Source organism: Dermacentor albipictus, chromosome 6 (genome assembly GCF_038994185.2).
Source record: "Dermacentor albipictus isolate Rhodes 1998 colony chromosome 6, USDA_Dalb.pri_finalv2, whole genome shotgun sequence".
Lineage (NCBI taxonomy): Eukaryota > Metazoa > Arthropoda > Arachnida > Ixodida > Ixodidae > Dermacentor > Dermacentor albipictus.
In genome coordinates, this window is record NC_091826.1 from 8,561,309 (window position 1) to 8,580,262 (window position 18,954).

General features: G+C 44.6%; 2 protein-coding genes and 1 long non-coding RNA gene across 6 annotated transcripts in view; 1 reads left to right on the top strand and 2 right to left on the bottom strand.

Annotated features, from left to right (window-relative positions):
• Positions 1-2,539, bottom strand: part of cno (adherens junction formation factor afadin) — a 113,254-nt gene extending 110,715 nt beyond the window's left edge. Inside the window, exon 1 of one of the 2 annotated variants that reach the window (XM_065424805.2) lies at positions 2,223-2,539. In XM_065424805.2, the coding sequence (XP_065280877.1) occupies positions 2,223-2,333 (111 nt within the window). In that variant the 5' untranslated portion in view covers positions 2,334-2,539. The remainder of the gene's footprint in view (positions 1-2,222) is intronic. The other variant, XM_065424806.2, reaches the window with a different exon arrangement.
• A 112-nt stretch (positions 2,540-2,651) lies between these two features.
• Positions 2,652-18,947, top strand: LOC135896435 (uncharacterized). The gene is made up of 3 exons (XR_010562706.2): positions 2,652-2,786; positions 17,755-18,066; positions 18,148-18,947. It is a non-coding gene; the product is annotated as an uncharacterized lncRNA (long non-coding RNA).
• The window catches only part of stmA (Protein EFR3 homolog stmA), a 45,881-nt gene continuing 32,013 nt past the window's right edge, over positions 5,087-18,954 (bottom strand). For all 3 annotated transcript variants that reach the window (XM_070539856.1, XM_070539854.1, XM_065424808.2), the window contains 2 exons: positions 11,692-11,853; positions 5,087-5,336 (listed from right to left, as the gene is read on the bottom strand). In XM_070539856.1, coding sequence (XP_070395957.1) covers positions 5,148-5,336; positions 11,692-11,853 — 351 coding nt within the window. In that variant the 3' untranslated portion in view covers positions 5,087-5,147. The remainder of the gene's footprint in view (positions 5,337-11,691; positions 11,854-18,954) is intronic.

Genomic DNA, 18,954 nt, shown 5'->3' on the forward strand with positions numbered 1-18,954 from the left:
TTCTCTGGGGTGACAACTGCGCCATTCTCACAGAAATATTGTATACAATAAAATTCATCTTTCAGCTGGTCCCACAGTTTCAGCCAATATTTAAATCGGCAGTTTCTGAAGTGCACTTACTTTGCCAAGGTAAACCGAACATCACATAGCTCGAATGTTTTTGTTCCAGCTGTCATAAAATCTGCTCTCTCATTTCCAGAAAGCAACATATAAGTCCTTGCTATGACATTCTGTATACTGATTTTGTGCTTTCTTTCCTAAATTATTTCTTGACAGCTGACTAGATATGAGCTCTTGAAGAGGAATCAAAGGGTCGCTGAACATGACAGATTTGTCACTACTTGTCAGATTATCTTCCAGAGCCGACGATGGCACAGAATCCTGCAGTAAACACAGTAGCATAACACAGAAGTCACATTTCCTTCTTTAAATGGTTTCATATTATTGCAGCACCCACACTATTGTTGCCCTTTGATTCATCTATAAAATATTTAGAATATAAGTTATAATCTGCTTCTACCTCGAGATTTTCACTCCACAAGGCCTTAGTGTGGAATGCTTTTTGTATTTTAGTAACCTCAAGTTGCAGCGGTACACAATAAAGGCTAATGGCAATTTCATTTTTGGCTAAATTGGTTATACATACATCTATTGTGTATACTATTGAAGCAATTTTGGCAAAGTTACATGGCTGGTAACTAAATTTTTAATGAACAGCCTTTAATTGGCACCTAGGCGGACATGGGCAGCTGCTGCTTAGAAGACATATTGCAAATACAAGCATCTCACCTCTGAGGCTTGCAGTGTTGTGTGGACACCAAGTAATATCAAAGAATATGCATAGGAGACAAGGTGGCTCTGCGTTCCGGATTGTGCGTCACTTACAGTAAGCAGAAAGTCGGAGTTGTTTCAGCTTCAGTATCAAAGACATCTATTTTTGCGGCCTTTTTTGTGACATGCCTACTCCTTTTCCAAATGTAATAACATGCCCAGAAGCTGCTCTTAGCTGCACCATTTGAAACTACGTTTTTCCAGCAGTCTAAATTGTAGACATTTCTTAATAACTAAGATAACTTTATTACTGCTTTATAAGATTAAAAAATAATTTTTCACTTTCAGTGTAAGCATTTGACAGAACAGCAAAGCAATTTAACTCCATTCTTTCATGATGTGCAGCCACATAAACTGACACTGTAATATGCTAAACAAAACTGCGCAGCTGAGGTGTAACACAACGTGCATTCATCATGCAATTCTAATAACGGCCGACATCAAAGTGCACAAGTCGTGAAGTGAAACTCATGTACAATTGAGAAGCACAAGCCATCCACTGAACACCACTGTGTATGCTCTGTTAATATGTTTGCAATAAGATGACACCCTTAAAATGCCAATTTTTTCGTTGGTTTACCAGCATACTAATCTGAGTTACGTTATATATTAATGTGGGCCAAACTCAACAGTGATATTTGGGCCGAGTTTCAATGAGCACGTTGGCTTGGGTTGCAAAACAGAGTCAAACTCTGTGACAAATGTCTACGTCGCGAGGAGCTCGGCCCTAAACGTTGTGCCAGGTGCGGAGCTGACGCAGTAACAGTAGCTTTGCTTGTTTACACTGCAATTCTAAGTTTCCGGAACACGGCTGCGTACAATAGCAGACAGGTTTCATTACACAGGTGGAAACTAGCGGCCTCGACCACAAAAGTCAAGAGGTGTAATGGAATGAGTTATCTGAACGTCCAGCATCCTGCAGTTAGCGTGGAAATTAATGTGGCCTGAAGCAAGCACATATTATCGGTACCAAAACTATGAGTAGGAGCCGTGATGTTATCAACTTTACCACAAAAGTGATGAGTCAGGGCGACACAGTAAGCATTCATTCGTAAACTGTCAGAGACTACCCAAGTTTTGGATGCCGCTTCGAGCGAGGACGCCGCTCACGGCGACTGTCACGCCCGAGTGCCCGCGGGTGCTCCGATGACAGTGGCGTCGCTGGCACCGGAGCTGAGCAACGTCTTAGGAAAGCCGAAAATAGCTCTCAAAGCCGCTAATAAAGCGTCAATTCCGCGTAATACAAGTGCAGCAAGGCGCCATCTTGACGTGACACACTTCTAGACTCGGGCCGAAGGTGGCCCCCGAGACACATTTGAACGCACATGAGGCACGGGCAAAACACACTGACGTTACGGGTGGACGGTTCCGGAGCACCAGCACGCATTTACCTCGTTCGGTTCACTGAGTTCGAAAAGGTCAAGACGATTGGCATTCCACTGGTTGATGGTGTTTCGGAGGTTGATACGCTCCACGGCTTTCAGCTCTCGCTCGGACGCCATCTTAACGCCTGGCAGCGCGTCTGGAAGGTAAGACCGTTGTCTCCGCGCTTCAGACACTTCACGTCACATAGGTGAATTGTTGCCTCCGATGCGTCCGGGTTAGGCACCTCGACCTCGCGTCACTTCACGGCCTGTCAACTCCATTTCAGCCGCGGTTTCCGCGAACAGGTAGCATACAAGTGCGGACCCATGGAGCTGGCAAAAGCCCCACCAAATTCCTCGGCTTGCTCACGTGATTTCCGGCTTCCGTCGACTCCACCCTTGAACGCTTTTCGGCTGTGGCTCGCGCGTCGGATCCTACGCGTTCGGTTTCCAAGAGCAATTCTTTCGCGCCCGGCGCATTCTAACCACACTCTGACGGTTAGAAAACTTTATAAACGAAGCGTTCTTTTATTTAGACAACAAGCTAGTGACACTTGGTGAAGTCGAACACAGCAGGCTATGAGTGGCTGCGTGAGTAAAAGCTTTATTGAATATAAATAAAATAAGGCACGATGGTTGTACATTTTTCCAGCGCCAGCGCACGACGTCGTCTGCTTTTGTTTGTTATGTGAAGCTTTACTGTCATCGATAAGTAACGTCGTTCGTTTCGGTTTGCGTGAGGTTGAGGGATAGTTGTAAACATACTGCGTGGAATATTGCTGACCTAACAAGCTGATATCTGTGTCGTGTTTTAAGGGTGTATAACGAATATTTCCAAGCTAATAGGCGCGCGCCTTTTCAAGTTTCGCTGTAGTAAAATACTCTTGAAATTCGGATAGGTGCTTGTGTGACCTATTTTGAACACGAGCTAAAAAGAAAAACGATGACGTGATCCTGTGCAATAGGTTGACGGGACCTGCATATGTATATGCTGCGTCCCGCGCCCAAGCATGCGGATGCCGTTGCATAAACAAGACTTGTACCGAGCCCTGGCGCGGTGCCAAGGTTAGACATGGTGAGCCATGTTTATAGTTGTACTTCTTTTATACGTTTCCGCGGTCGCGTTGCCGCTTACGGTGGAGAGGACGGACAATGGCAGCATCATCGTGTCCCAGTCGGTCGTCGTGTCCAAAGGAAAGGCGACCAACGTAAGCAGCAGCGTCCTTATACGCAATAAAAAAAAACCGGCCTACCCGAACGCGGAAAATGCCTATGTCGTGTCGACTCGCCGAAAAGGATGCACATCCGACATTCGTGCAAAACTTACGGAATTCATCAAAGCCGCATCTGTAGGGGCCACTGCAGAAACCGGAGTCGGTTCTCGAAATGGAATTTTGACCAAAACGTTGGGAACACAAAACAAGTACGCGCGGAAAAGTACCGAACCCTTCGAAACTACTGTAGAAAGCTTCTTGAATGCCTTCAAACAAAATTCTTCACTTGCAATTTCAAAAGGCACAAACTTGCACAACAGCACAAATGGTACAAATACCTGGTCGACTACAGAACTCTATAGAACAAGTCGCTCCGGTTTCGCAGCTGGAATTGCAAGACTCTTCTGGAAAAGAAGTACATCCAAAGCATCAAAGCGTCCCATCACAGTGCCTTTGTTGGCTGCTGATATGCTCCGCGACAGCTTTCAGATTGACTATGGCTGGGTCCATCAGAAACGAGTCCGAAGACATGCTTCCAACTACAACGCTGTGGAGGTCAACAACACGACAGCCAAGCCTAATGTGTCACACTTGGATAACGACACAAGGATGGTACTTGTACTTCTCATTGCTCTTCTGCTCTTGGCACTTTCATCGATCATGTCCTACCGACCCTCCGTGGAACACCCATACTGCATCAGGTTGCGTCCAGGTGCAGCTGCGCTCTACCAGCCTGTACCCACTTCTGATTGCTTGGATGTTGTAAACACACTCAAGTCTAACCTCAAACCTCGTGACAAGCGCTTTACATCCTTAGTGCGCACAAAAATCTTGGTGTCACGGATGGTGCGTCGTTACAGGGACAGATCAGGGAAACAATCTCAAGTTTTTGACCCTGAACTTACCAAAGATATTTTGCTGCCGGACAGTGTTAGCACACCAGCCCATCCTATTGCACGACCACAAGGTGGAGAGTCTGGTGTAGAACCTTACGCTGCTAACTTTGTTCTCAAGGATGTTCCGCAAGAGATACGCAAGCTCTTACTCAAAGTTCAGCTGCAACAGAGGTCAGACCTTGGTACTGTGCGGACCTACGATAAGAAAATTAACTTTGACCTGAGTTCATGAGCAACAGGTTAACAAAAGCTGCGCTTGCAGACAGCACTCTAGAATTCATTCTCAACCTTTTGTTAGAAATGGCCCTGGATAACATAGTCCCTCAAATCCTTGCCCGAGGCTGAACGTAGCATTCTTACGAAAATATGCTGAAATTTGCAAATGGAAGACAAGCACTTCCTTACGACTTTTTCATCACAGTGTCTAGATACTTTTAACAGTGACAGCAGTACTGTGTATTCTGCACCATATGCTGAGCACACTATTTCCTGATATTTTTCCATGTTTACTAAAGCAACCAGCAGGAAGCACTGAATGTTCAAATTGAGTGGAGACCTATCTCATGTTCTGTAGTTCCATTCTGTACATATAGGCACTAGTTGCTAAAGTCAGCAGTCTTTGCTTAATGTTGCAACTTGTAGACTCAAGGTCTATGACTTGAAAATTATGCTTCTGATGCTAAAGAAACGGCAAGAGATCAAGAAAACACTATTTTATTGCACCATACGTGGGAGAATGACTTGAAGATCATGCTGCTGGTGCTAAGGAAATCGCAAGAGATCAAGAAAACAGACTCTTTTATTGCACCATGTGTGGGAGAATGCCCCCATCAGTGTGAGAACTAGAAGACAAAAAGCTCAGGGAAGTTGATCTCGTACACTGGGGCTGTGTGGGACTCCTGAGCCAGATGGGCATTTAGTGCATGCTGACCTGCTGTCGTGCCAGTGTGCCTGCCTGTAGAAGTCTGGCCAGTCATGGGACCTGGCAGCTTCCCCAGAATTTCCTTCAGCTTGCCTTGAAGGTCAATGGCCTGAAAATTCCACAGCTGATCAACATACGTTGTTGCAAATGACACATGAAAGTTTGCACAAAAAAGGAACAACTGTAAAATGAACAAAGCTTGTGCCTGTTACAGTTGCTCTTCCTTCTGTATTTGGAACATTTTCCTGTGATTTGTCCTGTTCCAGCCCATAGCTAAAACGTTAGTAGGAAATATGATATTCTTTGAAAGTATTGGTGATAACCATACAGAGACAGTTTTGTGTTTACGAATAGTGAAATTACAGAAGCATGTAGCTTTTTGTGCCTGGCCTTCACAACACTCGCAAAACTCCACATTCATAAATCTGACTTTGATGTGGCTTTTCTGTGAGTGCAGAGTGAAAACACCAGATTCAGCAACATGTCTCACAACAAAATGAACAGAGGCTGTCCACAACTCATAAGTGACTGGCATGAGAAAATTAGTTGTAGTCAGCGCTCAACAATGAGGAACTGGGACCTAGCTGCCATTCCCTTGTTTATGCATATTTTTTTCACATTGGTGTCCAACAGAAAAACACACGAGAGCCGGGATAATTTGCTGAGTATTTTCAAATACTTTCCGTTTCACACTTCGTCAGTGGTGAAAGATACTGTCTGCTGTAAAGCTACTGCTCACAAGTGGCCAATCCTGGCTAGTCATGTGTTATGGATGATACTGATAAGGAACAGATATGAGTGATAGCAATTCTTATGCTTTACCAACTCAGCTTTTCTCCTTGCAGCACTGCAAGAGATTAGGGAGTTTTAGAATAGGAGCAAGAGCTTTGCGGGTGCTAGCGTTGGAGCATGCAGGAGTGAAGAGTTTTAGAATAGGGTTTTGCATTTGTGGATAGCGTCTTGCGCTGACAGCGCCACTACAGCGTCAAAGAAAAACTATTAGAAATAATTAAATAAAATATACCATTTTATGATAGGCAGTAATTTCGACTTGCGTGTATTCGCATTTAACAATTTAGAGGTTATTCTTCAAGCAGTAAACAATTAGTAGCGCTTAGTTTTGAGCAACAAAACTAACTTTTGCGTGCCTTCACCAGCCAAGCTTAGCCGTGTTAGGCCTACGAGCCATAAAATCCACAATCGAATTCGGAATTAGCGGTGTCTAATGAATCAATCTTCATATTACACGCTAGTTGAGAGAAAGCGAAAACCGCAGTCATTTCTCCTAGCTTGCATACTTCACGCGTTACTGCGAATCAAACCCAGTTTGGTGCTAGGTAAGAGCCATCGCTTCGATGGGTGCCGCCATCTTTGTTGACGCAAATCTTTTGGGGCCGCTATTTGGGCTCCCACTAAATCGGTGAAATAGCGTTCCCAACACAAAACCTAAACGCAGTTTGCGTCTCGCGCATGCGCAGTGGCTTCGACGCTATTTCTTTGGGGCTTCGAAACGTTTGAGGCTCCTATTCTAAAACTCTCTATTAATTTGTGTACAAAGGCAGTTTGTATTGTGCTGAAGTGATTGGAATAACTCAGATTCACACAGCCAAATGATTAGCCATAATTCATTTGAATTAGGTATTGGTTGACACCAGTCAATAGTGAAGTTATGATATAACTGTATGTTAAATTATTGCATGGCTTCTGGTTTCAACACCAAAATCAAACCATCAAATGCAGCAGATGCCTTATGATAGGAATGATTAGATGGTGTGTTGTGAGGTTCAATTATGCCATGAACAGAGGCCGTACACTGTAGTGTAACTGTACTGCCCCTCTACAAGTTCTTACAGGCACAAAATGTGAACATATTATGTCAATGTACAAGTGATGACAGTTATTCAGCAGAGGATAGATGTTCCTACTACAATTTCATGCTCAGGAGTGAGTGGCATGAATGTTCATGCTGAATGGAGTTATCATGGCCCTTGTCACATAGCTATCTCATGTTCAAGCAATAATATAAAGAAAACCAAAGGCTGCCAATGCGACCAGTTTATTTGTCTTGGAATGTCTGTCTTATTAAGCCCCTCGTGCTGTGAGCCAACATTGTCGGTTACCGGAGCTTGGTATGCTTCGAAAAACGGGCAGGTTGCACTGTAGCCTGCAGGATGGATTCAGGCTGCTTTTGTACGAGTTTCTCTTGTGACAAATGAAATACATTTTGGTTCCAGCTATAAAGGCACTGCATCCAGCTACAAAGGCTTACAGTATGCTGAAAACTAGCAATATTGAGTATGAAACATTTACTACTAATTTATGCTATATATAAAGAGGAATGTTAGGTTAAATGGGTAAACTACTGCTCCACAATTGCAAGTAAACCAGTCTTACAATGAATGCAGACTTCGTAAGCCAGAAATGACACTAAAACAAAAGAGGCAGAGTACTATTTGTTGATACTCCAGCTCCTTAGCACCTCACTTACACTAGAGATTTTGACAGCACCTCTCACAGCTAGTCAATTGTTCGTTTATTATTTCATTAAAGGTGGCTGAGGAGTACTTCTGTTTGGACAAGGTGTGACATACCGGAAGCTTAAACAGTGAAAAGATGATGACAGAGAGACATGTACTGTGTGTTCCATGTGTACATGTGTCTTCATCTTTTTGTGCTGTTTAACTAGCAGTATGATTAAAAATGGTTACAAACAATTTGCAACTGGGCAAAAACTTAACGTTTGTGGATTCCTTCTATAAGATAAACCCCAAAACATGATAGTACCATTAAATCTGTGAAATGACCTTGATGTCATTGAAACTGTGATTTGAATGTGAAACATTAAAAAGGAAAGCTTGGATTTCGTTTTCTCTATTTATCCAAGTTAACAGTTGCACCTAATGAAAGGCGTTATTGCAGGCATATTGAAAAAATTATTCCTTTCCCACCAGAGAAATGCAAATTGACTTTTGAAAGACCATCTACAACGAGACCACTCTATAGTGACAGTGAAGTCTATAAAAGATTTTTCAACATTTCTTCAGAGGAAATGATTTTTTGTATGTAAAGGAAGTGAGGGTGAAACTTCTAGCCCATTGTATTATAATAATGTCACAGATTTTACTGTATTTCTGTGCATGTTCATTGCTTTTGGTACAAGAAATATATAAGTTGTTAGGTTCAGTTTTGTTTATTTTTGTACACCATGTAATGCACCTTTTTAGAGCAAATAGTTCCGTAGTCTTGGCAAGGTATTAACAGAATGTAAGATACAGAAAGTGGAGTGATAAGCAGTGCTTGAACAAGGGTTGTCACTGGAGACAACATTTCGAAAAGAGGACTTGTCTTAGTCAGGGCAACAACTGCTTTTCTTGACAGCATTTACGTAGCTCACTTTCCCTAACTGGAGGAACAGAACAAAGAGGTGCAGATGTAGAATGGGGGAAGTCAAAATGTTCATAAAATGGGAGTCTTTAGTTGGGATGTTGTGAAAAGGAGGGATGGGGGTACAGCTGTTCGTTCCTGCAAGAAGTAGGCATGCAGGCAATGAACTTTAGTTAGGTCCTGAGGAGCGACTCCGAAACCCCCTTACGAGGGAGGAGCTGCAGCAGGCCGCTCCCTTCTCGAGACGGGCAGGCCATGCCTGAACGCCGCGCCGTGGGCCCTCTGGACAGCCCGTAGCTGAGCGGCCTCATCCCACTCTTCTTCAGTCACAAAAATACGGAAAGGAATGGTCACATGTCTGCAGGAATTGCCAATTCAATGGGCTTACTGTATTTATTTGAATCTCGGCTGGTCCCGATTCTAAGCTGACCCCTCGCCCCCCCTCAATATTTGGAGAGAGTCCGAAAATCAAAGAAAAAGCTTTCCTCGTGCAAGCCAACCAAGGTAACAGTAAATAATGACAACCACAGAAAGTAAATGGCATTTATTACCAATGTCCAGCGCCAGCTGTGCACTTGTCCTGCACATGCTTGGTGACAGTGCCTCACGGAAAGCAGGCTTTGAAGAAACAGTGACTGTGTCAGCGCTCCATGCATTTGTTGCAGTGAAAATGGCGTACTGTTACAGTGAGCTGTAGTACTGTGTGGCAGCAACTAGTAATGGCCACAGTTCTGTGTTTTGGCACTGGCGTCAGCGGCACGCATCTTTCCATTTTAACCCTTTGACGGTTTTTGCCGTACATGTACGGCGGCGGTTTTCTGTCCCGCAAGGTCTTCGCCGTACGGGTACGGTTTCGACCCTCCATTTGAAATTTCGCGCCATAATGACGATGCACGCTTACTGGGAGGTGCTGCCACCTCTTAGGTCTAACAAGAAGCGTTTGAAATTTGTGCGACCTTCTTGGGGAGATAAACAGAACTGACTTCAAGCTTCAGCGCGTCGCGCAGACTGCGGCCACACCCCTTTTGCGGTTTCGGTTTCGCCGCGTGATCGCAACGGAGGCGCGCGAAACGTCATTTTTCTCTTTGTCGGCACTCTCTTGCAAATGCTGTGGAAGTTGATTTCTATCTTGATTGGCGCTGCTCTTAGCTTGTTTATAACCGCCGCTCGCGGGGTATTCTCGCTCTCAGCAGCAATGCGCTTTCGCGGTTTTGGTTCCGCCGCAACGGAGGCGCACGAAACCTGATTTTTATCTTTGTCGGCACGCTATCGCAGGGGCGGCGGAAGTTGGTTTCTATCTTGATTGGCACGGCTCTTAGCTCGTTTATCACCGCCGCTCATGAGGTATTCTCGCTCTCTGCGGCTGCGCGGAGACTCGTGTTTCAAGGAGTACCACACTCTAAAATACTATTGAACATATTGCAGTTCTGAGTGATGCCGACACCAAAATACTGTTCCCTAATTTTTTTTACTATTTATTCCCGACTTTATACATCTTGTACATACAATATCTGCAATAAAATAATTTGACCGCCCGGGAAAGTTTTCTTCGAAATAATTCGACCCTCAAAGGATTAAACAGCTCCTAGTGACATCGACGAAGCTAAGCCGACCTAGAAGTTTCATAACTCATGCAAAAAAATAAAGAGGGAGAGATTCAAATAAATACGGTAGTTTTCTCAGAAAGCTCTTTGAACATTGTGATTTTTCTCATTCTGCTTCCGCACTTGCTTATTATCCTCCTCCATTGGGTGAGAGTGAGCTATATAAATGCTGCCAAGGAAAGCAGTTGTTGCCCTCATGAAGACAAGTCGATTTCTATAAACATTGGCCCTTATGACATCCCTTTTTCAACCACCGCTGATCACTTTGTCTCCATATTTCTGCTTTCCTCGATCAAACTGAGGCAAGAATTTCGAAGTGGCACTGCTGGTAATCTATCACCATCATGTCCATTTTGACACATCAAGTCTCGACTCAAAGTAAGACAACTTGTTCACAGTTCAGGAGTGTAACGCATCACCCTAGCTTACCTTAATATTTGTTTATAAATAGCAGATCTACTCGTCAATTAATTCAACCAGTTTATTACCATTCTTCCTTACATCAAACCTACAAGGTAACCTATTTCAAGCACCTTTACACTTTTTCTTCAGAATATTGCCTCAGTAATGTGCGGACTCTCGTGCGTCCCCTGATGTTGCTTTCCCCACATGGCTCTTGTGTATCCAGTAATCCGGTTTCTCCGCCTAGCTAGCTAAGCGTCAGCGCCGGTCAGTGCGGTTGTAGATTAGTATCAGAGATGGCATGAGTGTTGCGCTGCTAAGGCCACCTAAAAGTGGAGTTAGTTGGGCGTGACAGAGAGTAGGCTCTTCCCTCTTTGGCTCAGCGGCAGCAAATACCACAGACATTCCGCGCATGCGCTGATCCATGCTCCTGCGAGACTGTCTCGTGAGGCCTACATTGGAATGGACAAACACGGTCATTCGATCGTACATGTGAACAACCAGGTGTTGGTGTCTAGCCTGGTTCATATTATAATATTAATTATATATAATTATATATATTATAATACATATTCGCTCGATATCCAGTCGTAGTGAGTCGGACTTCCTAGACTTGTCGCACGCCTATTGGCACATTCTATGTGCTGAGAGACGGCTCGCAGGCATTAGTGTATAAAAGGTGCACTAAATGCCATTGTGACTGTTTGCACTACTGTGTTGGTGTTCCTTTGTCCCAAGAGTACGGGCGAGATACCCACAGTAACTAGAAAAATATGTGAGGTATAAGCTAGTATGTAAATAAACAAAAAAATATGCATAACAAAATTTACTAAATTTTAGCCACAACATTCCCAAGCTGCCACAGCAGAAACAATATAACATAATAATAGCTCGGTATAACGTGTGCATGCACACACAGAGAGAGAAAACATTGCCTGCAAGAAGTAAAATAATGCTCAGACAATTTTGCTCTGCACCAGTAAATGGGGATTCGAGAAACACAAGAGGTACATTTGACTCAATGCCATGGAATCAGTTTGCAACATGGTATCAAAATGTGGATGATAACAGTACCTGGTGGTGCTGCTGTGCACTCGACAGCAGCTCGAGGAAGGGTGTGCTGCGGAATCGCTCAAGCACCTTGTACCGCTGCTCCTCGGCCACCTGTTGTGTGTCGATCGGCTCTTGCATCATCTTTTTCAGTGCCTCCACCGTTATCTCCTCCTCAGGATGCTTCTGTGTAGAACAAGGAGCACACGGTCAGACGGTGCATTCCCCAAAGAAAGAAGTGCACTGCTGTTATCACCACCACAAGCACTGACCTGCAAATATGCAGAACAAATTATTTCCAGCCTGGGAAAAATCATTAGTGGGGCCGCTTCCTTACTATGGTCACCTTCGTCACTAATTCTGTGGCCTTACAGTCTCATGTAACCAACCACTTGTTACTATACCTAACTCTAGTGTAGATTTCATTTTGCTAGTTTTTAGTATTCCACAGTGCCTGGAGGGCTGCACGCAAATAATGGCAAACAAACTGTATACAGGGAACTGCGCCAAGGTGAGAAGTCAACTTGGTCAGTTTGCTATCTCGATGGAAGCCACGTAAAGTGAACAAATATGAATGGAAATAAAGACAAATGCAGTCAGATAGGGTAATTTTATAGAGTATATCTAAGCATATTTAGTTGGCAACTCGGCACTTGTGACTGTCTTCACTTCCTCGGTTCTTTCTGTATTTTTTTTTTCACTGCTTACAAGATATCAATGAGGTCCTGGAGTGCATTTGGTGTTGATAATACAGTAAAAGCTCGTTAATTCGAACCGCAAGGGGAAGCCGCTTCAGTTCGAATTAACGAAAGTTCGAACAAACGAAAGTGAAGGAGAACAACAGTACACTGCGATTTGGAAGCAGTAGGGCATGTCAAAAATTTGGCGTGCCAGAAAGTGATGGCGTGTGCTGCAGGCACATGCCATCTTCAAGTCGCAGCTCTGGGTCAGACTGTGCCACACCACCGATGTCCACCAAAACGAACGTTAGCCGAGGCTTAACGCCATCATAAAGAATCGCGACGGTCGGTAAATCCTAAGCTGAAGACAGACGTGCACAACTGATGAAGACTGCCGAGACAAAGATGCTGAACATGTGAAGGTGGCGAAGGCCCCGATTCCTCGGTTCTTGATTGCAAGCGCAGCTGCGACGCACTTGATTCGCTGTGTTTTGGTGCTTGCAGCACCATCTTCCGCGCAACATTAGCAGCTACACAAGACTTGCAAAGCCTCTGAGATTCGCGATGGGCAAGATGTCTCGGAGGTCACGTAGAACGGAGTGGAGGCAGCCGCCGCTTGCCTTCTGGCCGATCCCACGCCGGTTATATTTTTCCCGATTTTGCCTTCTCACGCCGTTCTCTCCGTTCCGAAGGCGATGCAGCCTTGTGTGCAGGCAGTAGGCACGTTTCTCTGGCCATGTGCCAGGCTCCAAGCCGCCGGCACAGTGGCGCGTCGTTCAAGTTATCCGTGGCTGAACATTCTCGCGTTCGAATTAACAGGCTTTTTTATACACAGACTTCTGTGGAGCTTGGCCGGACCAAATCATACAGTTCGAATTATCCATAAATTTGAATTATTGAAGTTCGAATTAACGAGCTTTCACTGTATAATACCTGTGCATTTCTGGCAGTTCCATGCAAACCAATAAACATGAAAGGTAGCTCGCACAATGCGTGTTCCATGCCAAAATAAGAGGCAAGCAAGTGGAAGTTTTCAAACCTTTAGGTACACAACAAAACAAATAGTGTACCTGAGCATGGAAATAGTTTTTCATGTGGGCTAGGAACAGGCTTGGCAGAGAATGAATGCTATATATTGTCAGTTGTTCGTAAAATCGAGAAACAACTTTTCGGTCTACTAGGGTGGTTGCTTGAGCTAGCTGGTAATTAATGATCAAAAATAACGTACAGCACGAAAGACAAGGACTGCGAAGACGACATACACAGCGCTGTGATGTCGTCTTCGCAGACTCTTTCGATGTTGTTTCCTTTCTGGAAGACAACCATTCTGTAACCGACATTTTTTCTGTTGACGTCGAAGATCTGTACTATTCGATACCACATGATGAGCTATTTCGCAGTGTGATGACGTGCATCGAAGAAAGCGGCGAGGTAGATTTTCGCAATGCGACCGGGTTATCTTCGGAAAGTTTCATGTCCCTTCTTGAATTTTATTTAAGTGCAACTTTTATCCAGTTCGAAAATAACCTTTTTATCCAGAAAAATGGTGTGTGTATTGGTTCATGTGTGGCGCCTGCTCTTTGTAATATTTTTTTATCGTTTGTCGACCGCGCTCTTAAGAGTGCCTTAAACAATGACTCGGTTCAGATTTTTAGATATGTTGACGATTTTCTTGTTGTGATAAAACAGACTAACAACGAATGCTCCGTGACGGTAGCTGATATTTTAACAATGTTCAATGACAATGGCAAAGGTTTAACTTTCACACATGAGCTATCTAGGGACGGTAAACTCCAGTTTTTAGATTTGCAGCTATCCTTACAAACAGGCCACGCCTGTTGGATGTACTCGCCACGTGCACGTAAGGGTCTTTTACCTTACGCGTCCGCGCACTCAAAGACTGTGAAACGCGCTATTGCTTTGATGTGTTTAGAATCTTCCTTAAAGAAATCTTGTCATCACTCTGCGAACATGAGTTTCATTGCACAGTTAAATAGGCTGCAGGCTGCTGGTTACCCAAGTGTGGTGGTGACGTCAGTCTCGGAGGTTTTGCTTCAAAAACTGAAAGGGAAGCGGCACAAAAGTAACTGCATCACACAAAAGAAGAGGCCTGAAGTTGTGCCGTATTGCCACAGAGTGGCTCACAATCTAAAGAATGTTGCCACTAGATACCAAATTCCGATAGTGTTTTCCGCTCCTCAGAAACTGTCAATGTTGTGCAACCGTATTTCTAAAACAAGTAAAAAACCTGTTTGTGAAAAGAACCACGTGAAGTTTGTAGATTGCAGCGTCGGTGTGGTTTATAAGATTCCCTTGTCATGTGGCAAAGTGTATGTAGGGCAGTCAGGCCGCTGTGTTAACGAGCGCCTTAGAGAACATGAGCGATCCATACCTACAGGCACAGGTTCCAATTTGGCTCTGCATTGTAAAACATGCAAGTGCAAACCCCTGTTTCGTGATACCACGATTTTGAAGATGAGCCGTGACACCACCGCCCGAGAGTTATCGGAAGCATTTTTCATTCAGTCATTGGGGTCACAGTGCATTAGTGTGCCTTCCTTAACCTTGTACAGCGCTGAATTTGGTTTTTTGGATTCTGTCGCATGAGTGCGCTCTTGGGATCGGATGTTGGTGGCTCCACCACATGGTGCTCACTGCGCATGTTCCTCTAGATTGAGCGGTCTATAAAGGAGTGACGCAATAAAATGATGTCAGTTGAGAGTAGCGCCTTGTCCTGTCGTCTTTCTTGTCTCTGTCGTTTTGCGCTAAACAAAGTATTCATGGATTCGCACCAACTAGCCCGCCAACGCATTGTGCTGGTCTTCGCAGTACTTGTCTTTCGTGCTGTACGTTATTTTTGAACTTTTCGGTCCTTTGAAATCTAAAATTGTAACGTAGTGACACCCAAAGCTACTGCAGCATTGCATTTGTTACTGACGCACGCCTGCGCATGTGAAAAGCTCGCGAGGCCGACCTGAATTGCCTGTGCATGAAACAGAAAGAAAGCAAAAAAAAAAAAACACATCTCATTGTTCTGGAGAGAACTGCGAATTTAGTATGTTGCAGTGAAGATTAAGGAGATTAAGGCTTTGAGGACGTTCAGTGAATCTTTAAATATTATTGCTGCTTTTTCTAGTTTTCTTTCCTTGATGTGCTTTACAGCCAACAAGAGTGCGTAGGCCTCTGCCGTAAAGATGCTCCGGGTGCAAACAGCCCGATTCTGAGGAGGATGGGCTGACTGCGGCTTAAGAAATGCCAGCATGCAACTTTGAAGCATCTGTGTAGAATTCTGGGCACGTGTATGTGAACTGCAGTTCAAGGAAATGCATTCTTATATGTGCCTCTGGTGCATGTTTGGTAACCTCCATGAATGATGTCGCATTTTATGAGCTGCCACGGCAGCAATGGCTTCGCTGGGACCATCAGGCTTGGCTCAAGAATCGGAACTCCCATTTCCTCAGAAAGTTTCCTTACGCGCAGAGGAAATGGTTCTCTAGCTGAAGGTTATTACGAAAGAGCATTGCCAATGTCAAACTGTTTACAGTTGGATAAGAGGAATGTTCTGGGTTCACATCCAGTTTCAGAAAATAAGCGAAGCTCAAGTATGAACGCTGCAGATGGTGTGACCACTCGTTCGCCTCTACATCAAGGCTTGCCACAGGACTTGTCCTGTAGGCTCCTGTGGCCAGCCAGATGCCTAGGTGATGAACAGGATCTAGTATTTTTTAGGGCACTTGGAGTAGAAGACTGGTACACTATGGCGCCGTAATCTAATCGTGTAAGTATAAGACTCTTGTAGAGGTTTGCTAGACACTTCCGATCACTACCCCATGTTGTGTGCGACATGAATGTCAGTTTTGTGTCAGAAATTATGCCGAAACATTTGTGTTCTGTGTTCACATTTATGTGGTGACCATCGAGCACAATGCTGGGTTCTGGAATCAAGCCTCTTTTTCTTGAGAAAAGGATGCATGAGCTTTTGCTGGGATTTAACCTAAAGCCATTTTCGTTGGCCCACTTTGAGACCTTGTTCCAGACCAAGCTGCACTCGTCTTTCACACATTGCGAGGTTGCATGATCAAAACCCTAACTGTAAGTCATCTACATATAGACAGTAAAAGATATTTCGAGGAATGACTGAACGTAAGGAGTTCATCTTCACAATAAAAAGGGTACAACTGAGTATTCCCCCCGTGGTACCCCAGTTTCCTGGATAAATGGCCTGGACAAGGTATTGCCAACTCTAACCTGAAATGTATGCTTTGATAAGTAACTCTCTATTAGATAAAGCCTGTTATCACATACAGTTGAACCTTGCAATAACGAAATCGGCGGGGAACGCGAAAAAATTTGCTTTCGCAAGAATTTTGTTGTTGCGAAAGGAGAGAGCACAGATAGGCAAACAGCCTGATTCCGAGGCGAAACTGAATGCAAACTGATCGTGCATTTCGAACAACAATCGCCGATCGCGGTAGTGCACTGCGTAATGTGCACCTGTGTGTCCAGTGCCGAGCGAAAAAATTATCGAATCTCGTGTACCCGAAGGCAAACGATTCTCTGCGCGTAAGGAAACTTTCTGAGGAAATGGGAGTTCCGATTCTTGAGCCAAGCCTGATGGTCCCAGCGAAGCCATTGCTGCCGTGGCAGCTCATAAAATGCGACACATCATTCATGGAGGTTACCAAACATGCACAGACATCTCAGAACAAAAATTTATTGTCAAAATTCCATTAGCCTACTTTGGCAAGCTTTGCTCGAGGATATAGAAACACATTGCTGACGGTACGAAGTGCGCCGCATACTGCCAATACTGCCATGGTGCAATATTCTCGGTCAATTGCTTTTGGAGTTGCTTCAAGACATCGCTGAAGGCTGTCAGAAGCGTAAAAAACTATCAAGAACGCAAACATTACAGCACGCGCACGGGTACTGATGCGAACAGTGCTCGCCAGAGCCCGCCTATGCTTCGCAGCCTTGGCGACAGGCGGCATTGTCAGCGTTTTGCGCATGGCATATTGAAAGGCAGTGCTTGGATGGCAACTGCTTCAAGGGACGTTTGAAGTTGTATTTGCTTGCTGGCAACACCTTTATCTATTATTATAGCCACACCGCCTGACGAGGAGAGGGTATCATCGTAGTCTTTTCGAAAAATGGTACAGTGTGTAAGAAAGTTTGTCTGTGTGAATTTAGGTGTGTTTCCTGAACACGCAGCACTTTTGGACTTAGTTTGTGAAGAACTTCTTTAACAACATCCAGATTGCGTAGAAGTCCCCTTACATTCCACTGCAATATTTGTGTGTCCGTATTGTAAAAGAGATGTGTGCTGTGTGTGTAATGTAGGAAATGGAACTTAACTTATAGAGCCTTTTTGGGCCCTGTAATGTGGAGTTTCTCTTTTCTGGAGCAGTTGAGAGACTGCCGCCGCTCCTTAGGCACTTGCCACGCTCGCTAGAAGACGTGTCTATCGTCTCTTTTGGGGCATTGGACACTTGCTCTCTGGAGCAGTTTGTTCGCCTTGAAGACCTCGCCTCAGGAGACGGGACCCTGGAAGCCACCAACCCGCAAGCCTATGCCTCCTTCTGGGACGGCAGTGCCGCGCTTACTGCAACCCCGGGGGGGCCATCGCCACCGGCTCACTGCGTCTGGGCCGAACAGCTGCTGGAAGCCATTGTGGCGCCGCCCCCTGACGCGCCACTTCAGCAAAGCTGTTCTTTGGCAGGTACAATATCCGCCTTAGTGCCTCTTTGAACGATAGACTTCTTTCACTTTGATTGTAACAATTTCTTTTTCCTTTTTCCAGGATAGGCAGGACCGCGATTATGCGATGTGCTCCCCGTCACAGTTTATGCAATGTGGAGTATTCTTGCATGATTCAGACATGTGTTCAGAAGCGCTGCATTTAGCGCAAGTAAAATGAGTTCGACAGCTCTGTGAGCTATGTCCAAATCTCTCGCATTTAAAGCATCACAGGGGATTGGGGATATACGGCCTGACTCCGATCTTTACATAGCCTGCCTCAATAGTCTCGAGCAGTACACTTGAGCCAAAGGTTAAAATGAGATGCTTGTTCAGAATTTCATTTTCTTCACGCTTCATCTTAATTCTTTTGACACTGATGACATTTTGTTCACTCCAGCCCTCTAAGAGTTCAGTCTCACTGAGTTTCATGAAATCATCATCCGAAATTATAAGGTCCAAACACTTGACATTGGCTCAATCGCCAGGATCCCCTTTCCCAGGACACGGCTAAGACACACAGGCATAGATGCGGGAGGTTCGAACCCCTGTGTGCTTGGGTACATGGTGTCACAACGCAATAAACACCTGCTTCCGCAGACGCCCCTGCGGGGTGGTTTAGGAATAGTGATGCAAACAGTCTGAGGCAAAATGAAAACATTTAGAGTGTTTCATCTTAGTGAAGAAAAAGACTGCCCTCAATGATAAACATGTCAGAAGTCTTGCCTTCTACAATTTACAGAAAGCATGGCGAATAGCAGGTGGATTTTATTAGCCTGCATGGACTGGACATTGATAACACGTAAGAGTTCTGTAGCAACATTAGCTAGTGTCTGCATACCGAGGATGAAAAAGCATATTAAACGAGCAT